Source organism: Cavenderia fasciculata (genome assembly GCF_000203815.1).
Source record: "Cavenderia fasciculata unplaced genomic scaffold Scf_EU5ZYIE02H8LDV-5, whole genome shotgun sequence".
NCBI classification, from domain to species: domain Eukaryota; phylum Evosea; class Eumycetozoa; order Acytosteliales; family Cavenderiaceae; genus Cavenderia; species Cavenderia fasciculata.
In genome coordinates, this window is record NW_004457639.1 from 1118309 (window position 1) to 1132774 (window position 14466).

General features: G+C 34.1%; 5 protein-coding genes and 2 non-coding genes across 7 annotated transcripts; 2 read left to right on the plus strand and 5 right to left on the minus strand.

The window, feature by feature from the left end:
• Positions 1–83: 83 nt before the first annotated feature.
• DFA_10271 (DiGeorge syndrome critical region 14-like protein) lies at positions 84–1376 on the minus strand (the record flags this gene model as incomplete). The annotated part of the gene is made up of 1 exon (XM_004354126.1): positions 84–1376. One exon carries the CDS (start codon positions 1374–1376, stop codon positions 84–86), a length of 1293 nt encoding a protein of 430 aa, XP_004354178.1.
• Positions 1377–1827: 451 nt separating this feature from the next.
• DFA_10272 (uncharacterized protein) lies at positions 1828–2450 on the plus strand (the record flags this gene model as incomplete). The annotated part of the gene is made up of 2 exons (XM_004354127.1): positions 1828–1973; positions 2039–2450. The coding sequence occupies 2 exons, from the start codon at positions 1828–1830 to the stop codon at positions 2448–2450; spliced, it is 558 nt and encodes a 185-aa protein (XP_004354179.1).
• A 59-nt stretch (positions 2451–2509) lies between these two features.
• Positions 2510–4791, minus strand: DFA_10273 (uncharacterized protein; the record flags this gene model as incomplete). The annotated part of the gene is made up of 4 exons (XM_004354128.1): positions 2510–3363; positions 3430–3963; positions 4063–4596; positions 4722–4791. 4 exons carry the CDS (start codon positions 4789–4791, stop codon positions 2510–2512), a joined length of 1992 nt encoding a protein of 663 aa, XP_004354180.1.
• A 258-nt stretch (positions 4792–5049) lies between these two features.
• DFA_10274 (uncharacterized protein) lies at positions 5050–6878 on the plus strand (the record flags this gene model as incomplete). The annotated part of the gene is made up of 3 exons (XM_004354129.1): positions 5050–5166; positions 5609–5795; positions 6721–6878. 3 exons carry the CDS (start codon positions 5050–5052, stop codon positions 6876–6878), a joined length of 462 nt encoding a protein of 153 aa, XP_004354181.1.
• DFA_10275 lies at positions 5946–6019 on the minus strand. Its single transcript has one exon. It is a non-coding gene; the product is annotated as a tRNA-Val (tRNA).
• Positions 6879–8099: 1221 nt separating the features above from the next.
• Positions 8100–8172, minus strand: DFA_10276. Its single transcript has one exon. It is a non-coding gene; the product is annotated as a tRNA-Asn (tRNA).
• Positions 8173–9282: 1110 nt separating this feature from the next.
• bms1l (BMS1-like ribosome biogenesis protein) lies at positions 9283–13919 on the minus strand (the record flags this gene model as incomplete). Its single annotated transcript, XM_004354130.1, has 6 exons — positions 9283–9317; positions 9653–9725; positions 9831–9850; positions 10077–11724; positions 11853–13682; positions 13794–13919. 6 exons carry the CDS (start codon positions 13917–13919, stop codon positions 9283–9285), a joined length of 3732 nt encoding a protein of 1243 aa, XP_004354182.1.
• Between the last annotated feature and the right edge of the window lie 547 nt (positions 13920–14466).

Consider the following 14466-nt stretch of genomic DNA (forward strand, 5'->3'; position numbering starts at 1 on the left):
GAACAAAAAAAGATGAATGAACTTCAAAAAAAAAAACAAGCTCAAAACCCATCTCTTTTTCTTTTTTTTTTTTATTTATTTATTTATTTTTTATTATTTTGATTTATTATTGGTTTTCTCATTGGAGATGAACGTATAGATAATAAATGTTTAGCGGCTGGTGATAATGATTGAAATGATTTGTTGTTTGATAATGGTGATTTTTGAAGAGTGTTGTTTTTTTTAAATATTGGATTATAAATTGGACTATTTCCACCAAGTAGATTTGATTTACTCAATGGTGAACTATTATTACTATTAATTGTACGTTGTTTTGATTTTTGAGTTTGAAGTAATAATTGATTTGCTAATTTTTCTCTTTTTGGTGTTTGTGGTATTTTAAAAGCTGGTACTTTACTATTATACTCTCCATCATCATTGTCTCTTAATGAAGATGGAATAGGAGTTTGAGGTTGTAATATTTGTGGTGTACCATCAATCTTTCCCCATGTCATCATTGGTGATGATTCACCACTACCACTAATCCCAGGTATAATTGAAGGTGTTGATAATAATTCCATCATTGGTGTCGGCTGATTATGCTGATTCATCATTTCTTGTTCATCCAAATCTTTATCTACAATTGTTATTTTTGTATTTGAATGTACAATTTCTTTTTTTGGTAATATACTATTATTACTGTTATTATTACTATCTGGTATAAACATTAATTGATTTTTAATTGTATAGGACCAAGTTTGAGGTTGATTTGGTTTATCGTTTGTTAATAATAGTTGATTTTGTTGATTCTTTTTTTCATTGTTCCATCGATACGATGCTCTATTTTTATCTCGTTGCTTTTGAATGTCTTGTAGTTTCATGTAGGATTGATCATCTTGACTACTAAAATTTGCTACAAATTCATCCAACCCATAATCTTTTGTAATGTCTATTGGTAATGATATCTCTTCTTCTTGCTGTACACAATCAACCATTCCTTCTCTTTCTCTATCTCTTTCATTTCTAGGAGTATCAAATGATTGAGGTGTAGCTTGTAAATTTCTTCTTTGATAATCTGTAGTTGCTCTCTTGATTCCTTCCATTTGAATGGTTCGAAGTCTAGTTGTATCATTTGATTCGAGTGCATCCATCCATTCCAATTGTTGTTTTAAATGAGGTAGGTCTGGGTAAAAGTCTCTTTGTATAATCTTTGACATTGCATCTACATATTGTTCCTCTTCAAGTATCGTTATATTGGGATTATTATGACTTCCCAATTGTTGTTGATTATCTAAATCTCTTCTAGAAAATGATATATTTGTTGTTGTTGTAGATAAAGATAATTCTTCTTTATCATTTTTGTTTACTATTATTTCATTATTATTATTACTATTCATTTATTTGTTAAGTATCAAATGAAATTAAAATTTTTTTTTTTTTTTAAATCTCTCTCTCTTTAGCTCTCTTCATTGATACTTTTACATCAATTTAAATTTTAATAATAATTTTTTTTTTTTATTATAGCACTTTGAGGAGCTTGATGACTACGTCCAACTTTTATGAAATTCAACAAATTTAGTTTCTCTTCTTCTTTTGGGGTTTCAAAAACGAGTCAGTTATTTATTTCATTCATTTTATTTTTTTATTTTTATTACTATAATAGACAATACTTTCACATTTTATTATTAGAATCAATTTAGTTTTATTTATTTTCATTTTCACACCCTTCTCTCTCTCTCTCTATACTATATCTACTCTTTCTACTTTCTATTTTCAATGTATCAATTTATAAAACAATATTTACCAAGCAAAGAAAACGAAAGAAAACAAGAAGAAATGGTTACAGACATGTCAGATGCAATAAATCAAGCTAAACAAGATATTTCAGAAGGTCAAGATATAGAGTTTGAAATATCACTGGCAATGAATAAAACATCAACTTCAATTGATAAACTGGAAAAGGAAAGAGATGAATTGATTAAAAAGGTTACAGTGTAATGTATTATAGATAGATAGATAGATAGATTAGTAGTATTATTTGTTAACTTTTTACTTTTAGGATTGAAGAAACATTAAAAGAAATGTCAAGTCAATCATTGACAGTAGAACAATTGGAAAAAAAGAATAAATTGGAAGCCTATTTGAATGCAAGCGTTAAAAAGTCTATTCAAAATCTGGACAATGAAATCGATAATCTGACAAGACAATTGTTAAAATTGAATGATACTAGAGACAAGGTATTATCAAGACATGTTTCGGCTCAAGATGGTATTGATTCGGCAATTGTTTTACCTCAGGTTGAACCCATTAGATCAAATAATGATCAAGTACTTGGTGCAGATTTAAATAATCAAAATAATCAAAATAATCAAAATAATAATGATAATAATAATAATAATAATACCAATACCACTACTACGACAAATACTACTACTACTAATAATAATGATATTAATCATTTAGATGTTTAAATTAAATTAAATAAAAATCTTTGTAAATATTATAATAGTTGGATATTAATTTATTCTTTTTAAATTAAAATGGAAATGATCAAGATGATGATGATAAGGAATGTAGAAAATGATGTGGATGATGAGGCATGATTAGAATTTGATTGTGAATTGTCGCTACTACCTGGAACTACTACTGCTGTATCGGGTCTGATACTCAACTGGCCATTTTCAATGGAACAAGACAAACCACCAGCACGACAGACAATCGATGAAGCTTGACAAACGATTTCATGTGGAGCAAAACATTGGGTCAATGATGAGCTCAATAGGCCTAGACATTTGAATCCACCAGGAGCATTACATTCACTGATACCTTTTGAAGTACAGTTGATTGGAGCGTCACCTGGATACTCTACCCTGAGTTTACCTGATCGACTCAATTTACATGTAACATCTGATGATGATGAATCATTTGATGATGAACCATTATTTGATGATGAACCATTATTTGATGATGATGAACCATTATTTGATGATGATGATGAATCATTATTTGATGATGATGAATCATTATTTGATGATGATGAATCATTATTTGATGATGATGAATCATTATTTGATGATGATGATGATGAATTGGAAGGGATTGGTTCAAAATAGATAACTAAACTGTTGCTGGTGCCATTGCCATCTGCAAATTCACCATTGACTTGGTAGTATCCTCCATTGACTGGGTAGTTGCTTCCAAGTGTACATATCAAATAGGTAGATGTAAAGTGGTTGACTTGACAATCAAACAATCGACTACCAGAATTCATTGTAATATTGAGATTGTCAGAATTATCACCAAAAGATCCATTCACTCCAAGTCCCAATGAATTAGGAACAGAATGGAAAGAACCAAAGTAATGGTTTGGTTCATTGGCAGATGCTAAAAAAAATAAATAAAAAATAAATAAACCTATCCTATCCTATCCTATCCTACATATATACATACAAATATAAATAGTAGAGAATAAATGGTAATTTGGACCTGTAAGGGTAACTTGATAGGTTCTTTGGGGTGTTACAATCTGGTTATTCGAAAACTGGCAATTAATGTGTAAAGGGCTGGCAGATGTGAGGGGACAATCAATGTATTGGCCTGGACGGTACGTGAGTAATACCCTAATGCCATCAATACTATTGTTGTATGAAAGATTATTACCATTGATTCTGATTGATCTTTGAATGTTGTTGTAGTAGATACTAGAGATTGAATAATCGATAGGAGCATAAAAGACGGTACCATTCAATAGAGCAATGTCTCCAATTTTGATAGTGACAGCCAGTGGTCCAGTTGAAATCGCGCCAATATTGGCAATACTACATTTTATAGTGGTACTGTTAAAACTAACGAGTGGACACTCTGTGTATTGTTCAATCCACACTGAAACTAATGACCGATTGCTTCCAAATTGACCATCGGCACTGATAGTCATCGTATCACTAAATAATGATATATTATTCAAAACAAAAGTATCAGATTCTACTTTTTAAAATAAATAAATAATATCGATCGGGTTAATAAATGAATGATAAAGAATATATGTATATGTATATGTATTCTATATTTTTTACGTTTACATACTGATATTGACAGTAGAGTTTAAAGTGGTAAGGACGTCAAGGACCAAGTAGACCGTATAAATATTTGATGGTACGTGCTCGTTCAAATTGCATTTCACCTCTGATGTGCTGACAAAATACATAGTGCAGTTGATCAATTGATTGTGTGTGTCAGAGGAGGAGGAGGAGGAGGAGGAGAGGTAGATGGCTGTATTATAAACTTGACCAGTTCCGCTGAGAGCACCACCGATTGTGATTGAGTTTTCTTCGCTATTGTAGACAACCCTAGTGATTGAATAATCAATGACTACTGTACCACTCAAAAAAGCAGCAGCAGCAGCAGCATCATCACCGATTATGATAGTGATCGTCCTGTTGCCCAATAAACCCACTGTACTTCCAAAGCTACATCCGATATTGGTACTATTGAAACTGACAAGTGAACACCAATATTGATCAATCTTTATAGAGACGATTGATGAATTGGTACCAAAGTATCCATTTGCATGGATTTCATTGTTGTATTGTGATAAACTTGAAAGATTATACGATGGTGCTATACCAAGCAAAAAAAATAAAATAATTCAATATTAAATTATAATGATCAAAATAATAGTTAGTAGTATTCAATGAGTGAGTGAGTGGGATTGTGTCGGTCAATAAAACAGAATATGTACATACATTGAGCAGCTGCATTACTAGTACAACAGACCAATAAAAAGACTGCTGTCAATAATAATAATTTATACATTCTCTCTATTAGATTTTATATCTATTTATTGATTGTTCTTTGTTGTGCATGTTTGCAGAACAGAGTAAAAGTTGAGGACGAGCGACTTGTTTTTTTTTCCTCCTCCTTTTTTGTACCTACGTCGGCAACCCCTGGGGAGGCTGAAAAAAACCAAAATGAGATCGGCACCATCATCACCAATACAGTAGTCAACAAAGAGGCCAACAATTTCCAAACCCAGTTGATCTTGAATTAGTGTTTCGGAATAACCTAAAACAAATGCAATCACACAACGATGTCCACTCTTTATTATATAATCAATATCAATCCAATCAATTTACAAAAACCACTCTTATGTATATACAAGAGATTCAAGAGAGGAATTTATTCAACTATGTATTGTTGAAGCTGAAAAGGTTAATCACTACAAAAGGGGGGAGAGAAAGAGAGAGAAAGAGAGAGGAATGACCATTGATGGGGGAGGTACATGGTACTTGGCCTTTGTTGATGGAGGATGACCATGACCATTGTTGACTATGGACCCCCATTGTACTTGATGATGATAATGATGATATGACCTTCCACGCTTGTTGTTGATGGTGTAGGTTGGTATTGAGTATTTAACAAATGATGCACTATGTAATAGAGTAGATTAGAAGTTAGTAAATGTTTGTATTTACATAGCAGCCAAGGAAAAAAAAAGAACCATCATGATTTACATACCTATCCTAACCAACATTAATTGATTATTTAACCTAGTTTGTAATTATTACATTATCTGTCTTCTGTCTTTATCTCCTCTTTAACTAATACAGCTTTTGAAAAAAAAAAAAAAAAGAACAGGGATGACCAAGTTCCAAGTTCCATCGACCATTGTCAACAAAGGTCAAGTACCATGGGTATCCACCATCATCAAGTATATGGTTGTGCTATCACCAAGTACGGTGGCCGCCCACCATCAACAAGTACCAAGTACCATGAAGGATGGGGTCATGGTCACCCTCCTCATCCTCCACCATCAACAAGCATGGACCATCGACATCAAAGGTCATGGTCATCCTCCTCCACCCTCAACAAGGGTCATGGAGTATGTCCTCCACCATTTACAATGGTCATGGTGTATGTCCTAGTCCTCCTCCTCCTCCACCATCAACAGACATGCAAAAAAGGATTATTATCAAGAGTGGGAATCGAACCCACGACCCTAACCGTGTAAAGGTCATGTGATAACCAACTACACCATCCTGACTTTAAGATGTTCTCAATTACCCGCGCAGCGCAAAAATACCCCTGCCGCCAGCCCAAAAAGGGGCATGGCGTGGCAAGTGAGTCGGGAGTGTGCTACCCCGGGAACGTAAAGGTCATAGGTTCGAATCCTGCCCTCGAACTTTACTTTTGGCGCCAACGTTTAACTTGACCACAATTGGGGGGATTGAGGAGAAAAACCATCCGACTCTAGGGATCTAGAGACAGGACACCCCCACGGAAGGATGACCGGGTTAGTTTCCCCTTCTCAGTAGGAGATTGGGTAGCCAGACTGCAACAAGTAACGGGAAGGTAGTGGAGGACCTACTGGGCCGTCGCGATAGAAAGCCATCTGACATCTCAAATACAATATGCAACACGTAAAGACGAGTGTCCACAATGGGGAGTAAATCGGCGCGAGAGTTGAGAGCGGCAGTCGGTCTTGGAAGCACCCAAGGCTTAAGGTTTCACCGCAAGTATGGTACTAAAATTAGAAGAAGATGGGTGTCATATTTGCGTCAACACCTTCATCTTCTTCTATTCTCTCTTCATCTATCAATAATAATATTAATAATATAATAATTTACTAAATAATAATAACATAGAATAATTATATAACACAATATTACAGCCTATAGTGCTGAGAAAAAAAAAAAAAAAAAAAAAAAAAAAAAAAAGCGATATCTTTAACCAATTTATTTTTAGAACAAGCAACAACCCAAAACAATCCAACATGCTTGACACTATACAATAAGATACATGATCAACGTCCATATAACATGTATCATAGACATGGACAACCCCCAGAACAAATTAACTTTAATTCTTCTCGAGATAATCTTTATTTCTTGCTGGTCAATTAAAATGTATAATTAATAAAACTTTGTAACTTCTGAGTACTACTCTTCCCGATAGGAGAGAACAGGAAAAGAATTACTTTAAAAAAAAAAAAAAACCGTTCAAAAAGTGGTATCTTACCTTTTAGACATTTCAAATTCCACTTTGTGCACCCTACAAGATTTTCTCAAGTGCTTGGCATTAAGGAATGGATCGAATCTGTTAGATCTAGATTGTCCAAAATCAAAGATATCTCAATGAACTCAATCCTGGTGGATCACATGACGGCAATCTAAAAAATCGGTATTTGCTAAAAAAAAAAGTGTTCCAATACATCAATTTCTTGTGAGAACAAATGATTTTGGAGTAAAGAATGCGACCACATGATTGCCAACTTTTAGAGGCTTTTTTTCGAAAAATCTCTTCTATTTATTCATCTGTTTTAATAATATTTGGATGATCCGACATCTGATTCTATATACGCCAAATAATATAGTTAGTTTGACACAAAAAATAGACATTGATAGAGTCAACATCAAAATATAGATATCTATAAACGTGTTTCTAATCACCAACAGCAATACCGATAATTGGTCAAAGGCCAAGTTGGCCTACTTTTTTGCTTGAGATAATCAATAGTTCAAAGAGGTGTAGACACAATGAAATAGTTTCATTAAATGAACTTGGCAATTCTTTCGACCATTTTGAAGCACTGGATAGAGAAAGACATGAATGGTGCAAGACTGTCAGTCACCTTATAACAAATCAAATTATAATAATTTGAATGTTTTTTTTTTAAAATGGGTTTGCATAACTTTTTCTACTCATCGAAAGGTTAAATTTCAAAATAAATAAAGTCAATCAAAAATACTTTCCTGCAAGACTTTAAAATGGATAAATAGTATAAATTATAATATCATGTTTAATATATTTACAAATAGTTTAATGACATTGGATTTTTAGCACATGATAAGAATGGAAGGATATTTATCCATCATGTCCAAATATGATAATATAGAATTTAATAGCAAGGGTAACACAAATTGTATAATCAACCAATTTATCAATGTGGTTTATATTTTTTGAAGTTTTTATTCACTATACCATGGTTGAAGTTTTTGGTGGTCAGGATTTGATCAATTTTAATGATATATGGATGAAAATGTAGGGAATTGTGTGTAGAACAAGAATATAATGAAAAAATTGGCTTGTGGCCAGGCGGCAGCCAGAAAAACATGCAATAAAGTCGCTCCTAGTTGGGATCGAACCAACGACCCTGCGGTTAACAGCCGCATGCTCTGCCTACTGAGCCATAGAAGCGTATTTTTTGGATGTTTCCAAAAACAAGTTTCACCTATTTATAGGCGTCCCTATACTAACGAGTTTGGAATTTTTCTGTAATAGAGAGAAAGAGATAGAAACAGAGAATTACGTATAGAGTACTATAGAACTTCACTCAATCATCAACTATCTTTTATCAACATTACTATTTCTTTTCACACTCACTAAAAGCCACAACTAATTGCCCTAGTGTGCCCCTTGTTCAATTATTTATATCATTATCATTATTATAAATAAGGGGCGCGAGCGAGCATAAGCACTGCCTATATCAAAGATCACCAACAAGAAAAAAAACAAAAAATAAAAAAAATAACAAAAAAAATATCTCGCTCCTTCCTCCATCTCCTTCTCTAATCAACACAATACAATAGTAAAACAGTATCGAAACAATAGGAATAATAATTTAGGTGGAATTTAATTATCATTACAACAAGTCAATACAGTTTGAAAACAGTATTCACATTACTATTACAATTGGAAATGAACATCATCAACATCCCATCAAAACATCAATCAACAACATAACAATACGAACAACAGAACGATATAAGATAGATAATCATGGTGTAGACACAACCACCAACCATTACTCGACACACACATACATATGGATGGTGACACTGGGCACTCCCTCCAACAGTCACGATCTGGTCACTAACCTGACAAAAGAACTATGGATCGTAACTCACAGAACCGTTCAGCCCCCCTCGATTCAACAGGTAAAGAAGCTTCCCGTCGTATTGATGAACAAATAGAACTAATAGCTCCCACCAAGACTTGCCATTTTTGCTTGGATGGAAATAGAACAGACATTTGGCACCCCAAAAAAACAGATTGGACTTGTTTCTATTTTGGAAACTCAGTTCCCATTGCTGGTCAAACAAAGACTTCAATCAATAAAACTTCGCAATCGAAAGAGTAGTGCTCCACCCTACAGGTGGATGCCACGAAATGAGATGCTTAAAAAAAAAAAACGTCCCTATACTAACAGAAACTCTAACTATTTTAATTAAAATTAAAACAAATAAACCATAATTACTCTATTGTCCGACGACTAGAGTCCAGATTTAATAAAAAAAAAAAAAAAATTTATAGGCGCGCCGCTATACTAACAGAAACTCTAACTATTTTAATTAAAATTAAAACAAATAAACCATAATTACTCTATTGTCCGACGACTAGAGTCCAGATTTATAAAAAAAAAAAAAAAAATATAGGCGCGATTTTTTGATCTCTTTTGATAAGATTGTTTGATATTTAAGATTTTCAAGACTCTACTCACCATCTTCTACTTATGTTAAAACAAATAAATAGCATAACTCGCCCAAGAACGGAACTCCATTCCAAACAGTGGAGCTCGTGGTTGGACGTGGATACATTCAAGTAGTGTATGATTGTTGTGTGTGATCGAATACAGTGAGTCATGCTTTATCCTTTAAATGATCAACCCACATGACACCTTTGGGAACATAATCTATCATTTCCGAGACATAATAATCTGTAGTACTAATTGTGGTTAATTTGTTGAATAACTATTATTAAAATAATTCCTGTGAGAATTGTGATAGATTTATTTAGAAAAGAAAATTGGGGGAGTATTATGCACCACAATATCTAGTAAATAGTATTATTTATACTATTGAATAGAATGTTAACTCTAATTTCAAATGAAGAGGAATGAGTGTATATATTTTTGAAACTTTATCATATCCAAACAAAAAAATAAATCAATGAATTATTTCTAAATTGTGTCTAAATAGTACTTTTCATTATTGTTGATTATTAATCTATAATTTAAAAAAAAAGATATATATATATATATATAACGATAATATTTTATTTATTTTTAATTTTGTTTTAAGCAAACTTTTGTTTCTTTTTACCCTTTAAACTTTCCAATTTCATCTTTCTCTTGAATTGATCCTTGAGACGTTGTTGTTTTTCCAATTCTTCCTTGGCCGATTTCTCCTTGTGAGCATTGACACGTTCCTGTTGTTTTTGATTTTGTTGGTGAATCTTTTTCTGTTTGATCATTTCCAAACGAGTGATGAGATCCTGGACACGTTTTTCGTGGGGTTCCATAATGACGGCACGACTCGAGAGGAGGGCATCTGCCTCGTTGGTAATGACGTGGGAGCGTTTTGGTTTCAAATCAAATGGAAGGGCAGCTTGAAGCTTGGATGGGATTTCGAGTGGACGGAAACGACGCTCGGTACGATGAATGTCACGATACAACGAGTCTTGTTTGATGGGAGCACGAAGACCCTTTTCAAAACGTAGTTGACCGACTGTCTTCATACCTTGCCATTCACCCTTTTGTTTTTGCAAGATATTGGTGACTGGATTATAAAACTTTGTTGGTAAAATGGGATACCATGTACGTAAAAAGACAATGTCACTCATCAAGAGTTTATCTTCAAAGGTTGCACGATAGGTACCTTCACCACCATGTTTGACAGCTTTTTTAAGTTGACCACGAATACCAGAGACTGTACGAATGGTGGCACCGACAAACTTGGCAACTTCCAAATTACTATTAAACATACCGCTAATGTAAGCAGTCTTGTTGAGGATTTTGGAGGGACGACCGACGAGTTTAAGTTTTTTGACGACATTGATGGACTGGTTGAGATCGAGTACATGACCGTTGGCCGACACTCTAAACGATTGTTGGTTGTTACGGATGGTGGTAAAGGCGATAAACCCGGTACCAGGTGGTGTCATTGGCCCATAAAACGAGGCGTGGCAATGCATATGCAATGGGGTGTATTTGAGCATACGACTACGACCATTAATGTCTTGGATGGAATAGAGCATCATGGTTTGGAATCTACGCCATCCCATTGAAATGACCAATGGATCGTTTGATTTCAAGACACGCTTATGCCAACGATGCTTCTTTACTTGAACATTGACCATACCAAGATTCTCCTCGTTGGACAAGAGACCACCGACCAAAACGGGATAACGTGGGTCAAAGTTGATTGAAAACTCGCATGGAATCTTTTCAAACTCGATTCTGACATAGGCACCAATTGAATAACCGTGATACTGGGTACGACTATACTCATCATCTCCTTCAAACTCCTTTTCATTGATGGCACGTTGTTTCTTGGCAGCTTCTTGTAAATCTCCAATAAAATCAGTTTCACCAGATTCAAATTTTCTATTGATTTGTTGAATCTTTGATTCTTTTCTCAACTTGTTTTGAGCTCTTGCACTTTCATAATCTTCATCATCACCACCATCTCCACCACCATTTTCACCAAATACTTGTTCTTTTAATTTTTCTCTTCTTTCTTTTTTTCTTTCTTCTCTTTTTGTTAAAGTCTCTGAATCTGATGAGCTATCATCAGATCCTGATTCGTCATCACTATCCTTTTCATTTGCACCATATTTTTTACCAGTTTCCAAATCTTCAAAATCACCAAATAAAACCTTATCATCATCGGCATCTTCTTGACCAATAGCACCAATCTTTGTCAATTCGTCCTTGTCTACGAATCTAGCGACCAAAATTTGATTGATTTCCTTGTTTTCCGAAAACACCGACGTCAAATGAATGCTTGCTATATTTTTACATGAATCCAAACCATTGATACCATTGGTTTCCATTGTTTTCTTTTCTTCATTTAATTTAAATAAACCTCCTTTTTAACTTTAAATAATTCTTCCTCCTCTCCATCTGATGATTGTAATGGTTTATCATTTATACCAATTCCATAAATTAATTGTTTTAAATTGGCAGATGTACTCTTTCTTGATCTATTCTTTAATGCCAATTCTGTCATTTTTTCTTTCCATTTTGATGATTCAACTGTTGATAATGATGATTCTTCTTCTTCTGATGATGATTCATCATCATCATCATCTTCTTCTTCATCTGATCCATCTTGGTCATTTCCCTTTTTTAAATCAAAATATTCTTCATCATCAATTTCTTCTTCTTGATCACTTTCATCATAATCTAATTGATCTTCCTCTCCTTCTGATCCTTCTTCCATTTCTTCATCATCTGATTCGTCTTGATCATCTTCATCTTCATCTTGATCTTCACCATCCATATCAATTTCATTTTCATTTTCATTTTCATCATCACTACCAAGTAAAGTTGGATTTTTGTTTAAATTCATAAAATGAACCTTTCTTCTAATACGACCATTTGAATCCTTTTCCAAAGATTCAACCTTTTTAGTTTTACTATTTCCGACGATTTTTAAATCTTCCATTTCATCTTCACTATAATAATCATCATCTTGAATAGTATTTAGGTCGGCTTCAGAAACTCTTGAATTTTTGATTGGTTTACTATTTGAAAAGAGTTTGAGTTGAGATTCTTGCATCTTTTCATCGAGGGCAACTCTTGAATTTTGTAACTTTTTAACCATTTTAATTGCTTGTCCAAGATTTCCACGATGTTTAAATCCTCCATCTTCTTCATCTTCATCATCTTGATCCTCCTCTTCCTCTCCATCGTCTTCTCTTTCAAGATTATCATTTCCTTGTTCAATAGCCAATTTACGACTATATTGTAATTGACTTTCAGGAATATTAATGACAACAGCATCCTTGTCATAAATGATGGTACCAATATCAGACATGGGAGCATAGATGAGACGTTCTTTACCATTGAGGATACGTTTACGTTCGTCGGGACGTGGACATGGGTCGGCGAGCGGAGTGATCGATTTCATGTGGTAGTCTCCGCAGCCGGGGATATGGACCTTCATGTGTGGCTTGAGATAGGTGCCACGAATGTACCCGTAGAGACAGATGTTTCGGTCGGATTGTGGCTCGTGCTTGACACGCTCGGGGTCGGTGATGTCTTCGAAACGATCGACGTGTACGTAGGGATGGGTGTTTCGCCAACTGAGTGGAATAAACTTGGCAACGGCAATAAAACGTGCCAAGTTGTGTATCTCTTGCTTGGGGTATTTACCGTGCAAGATACCAGACAAATAAAATACTTTGGCACCTTGATACACTTCGGTCCAGAAACGATCCTTTAGTTTCTTTTTAGTCTTTTTCAAACGTTTGTTGTCTTTGAACTCGTCCAAATGGTTGAGTATACCGATGACCTTGGGGAACCCGTGTGTCTGCAGTACATTGAGAAACTCGAATGTCTCCATTTCAAAACCAAACGATGCGTCGACCATCAACAGTACCAAGTCGGCAATCTTGGCAGTATCAATCATCGAGTTGAGATCATTGTTGCATTCGATAAAGGTGAGACGACGCTTCTTGCCTGCAATCACTGTAATGGGTCCTTTGATATCACCCACCGAATAACGTGTGTAATTCTTAATGAGCGATCGGATCAACGTCGACTTGCCAACACCCGGTGGTCCAACCACCGACACTACAAATGGTGGTTCTTCATCGGCCGTCCCCGATCTATCAACTACTGGTATATTAACTGCCTTTTGTTGTAAATCAAGTGCTCTTCTTTGTGCTTTTAATGCTGCAAATCTATTTGCATTTACAAATGCCTTCAAAAAAAAAAAGTAAAAGTAAAGATAGATAAAGAGATTAATCAAACTGTTCTATATCTATATTCCAAATTCTCTATTGTATTGTATTCTATTCTATATTGTTCATACCTTTGGATTACGACCTTTTAAACTCTCTTCTTGACCAGCCTTTTTTATATTTGAATCCTTTCTTCTTTGAGCTTTGACACCGACTTTGGACTTGCGATGTGCCTTTCTTTTAGTATCATCCTCCATCTTGTCTTCTCTCTTCTATATGATTGATTGATAGATAGAATGAATAAGATAAGAGATAATAGTAATACGTATTACTTATCACAAAAACGTCGAATATGCTTGCTCGTTATAGAAAAAAAAAAAAAAAAAGAATTCGAAAAAACGAAAAAAAAAAACGAACGAATCCTTCAAATTTAATTTACAAGTAATAATTATAACAGTATACTATTTAATCTATTTTTATTATTACTCTGTAAAGAACAGCGGTAGAGAGAGAGAGAGAGAGAGAATAGGTATTTTGGAAAAGTGTCAATCGAATCGAAAATAATAAATTAAATAATGAATGATCAAAAAAATAATCATAATTCATATTCATTCAATATCAAGACTATAGTGTGAAGTAGTAATAATAATATTATGTTATTTGTAAGACAGTAGTTTTGTTTTTGAAAGAGACAAACAAGTTCAACAACAAATAACTTAATTCTGAACTTCTGTGTGTTTGAGGTTTTTAAAATTTTTTGGGGATTGAAAAAACTTTGACTTTTTGAAAAGAAGTGGTCTCTGT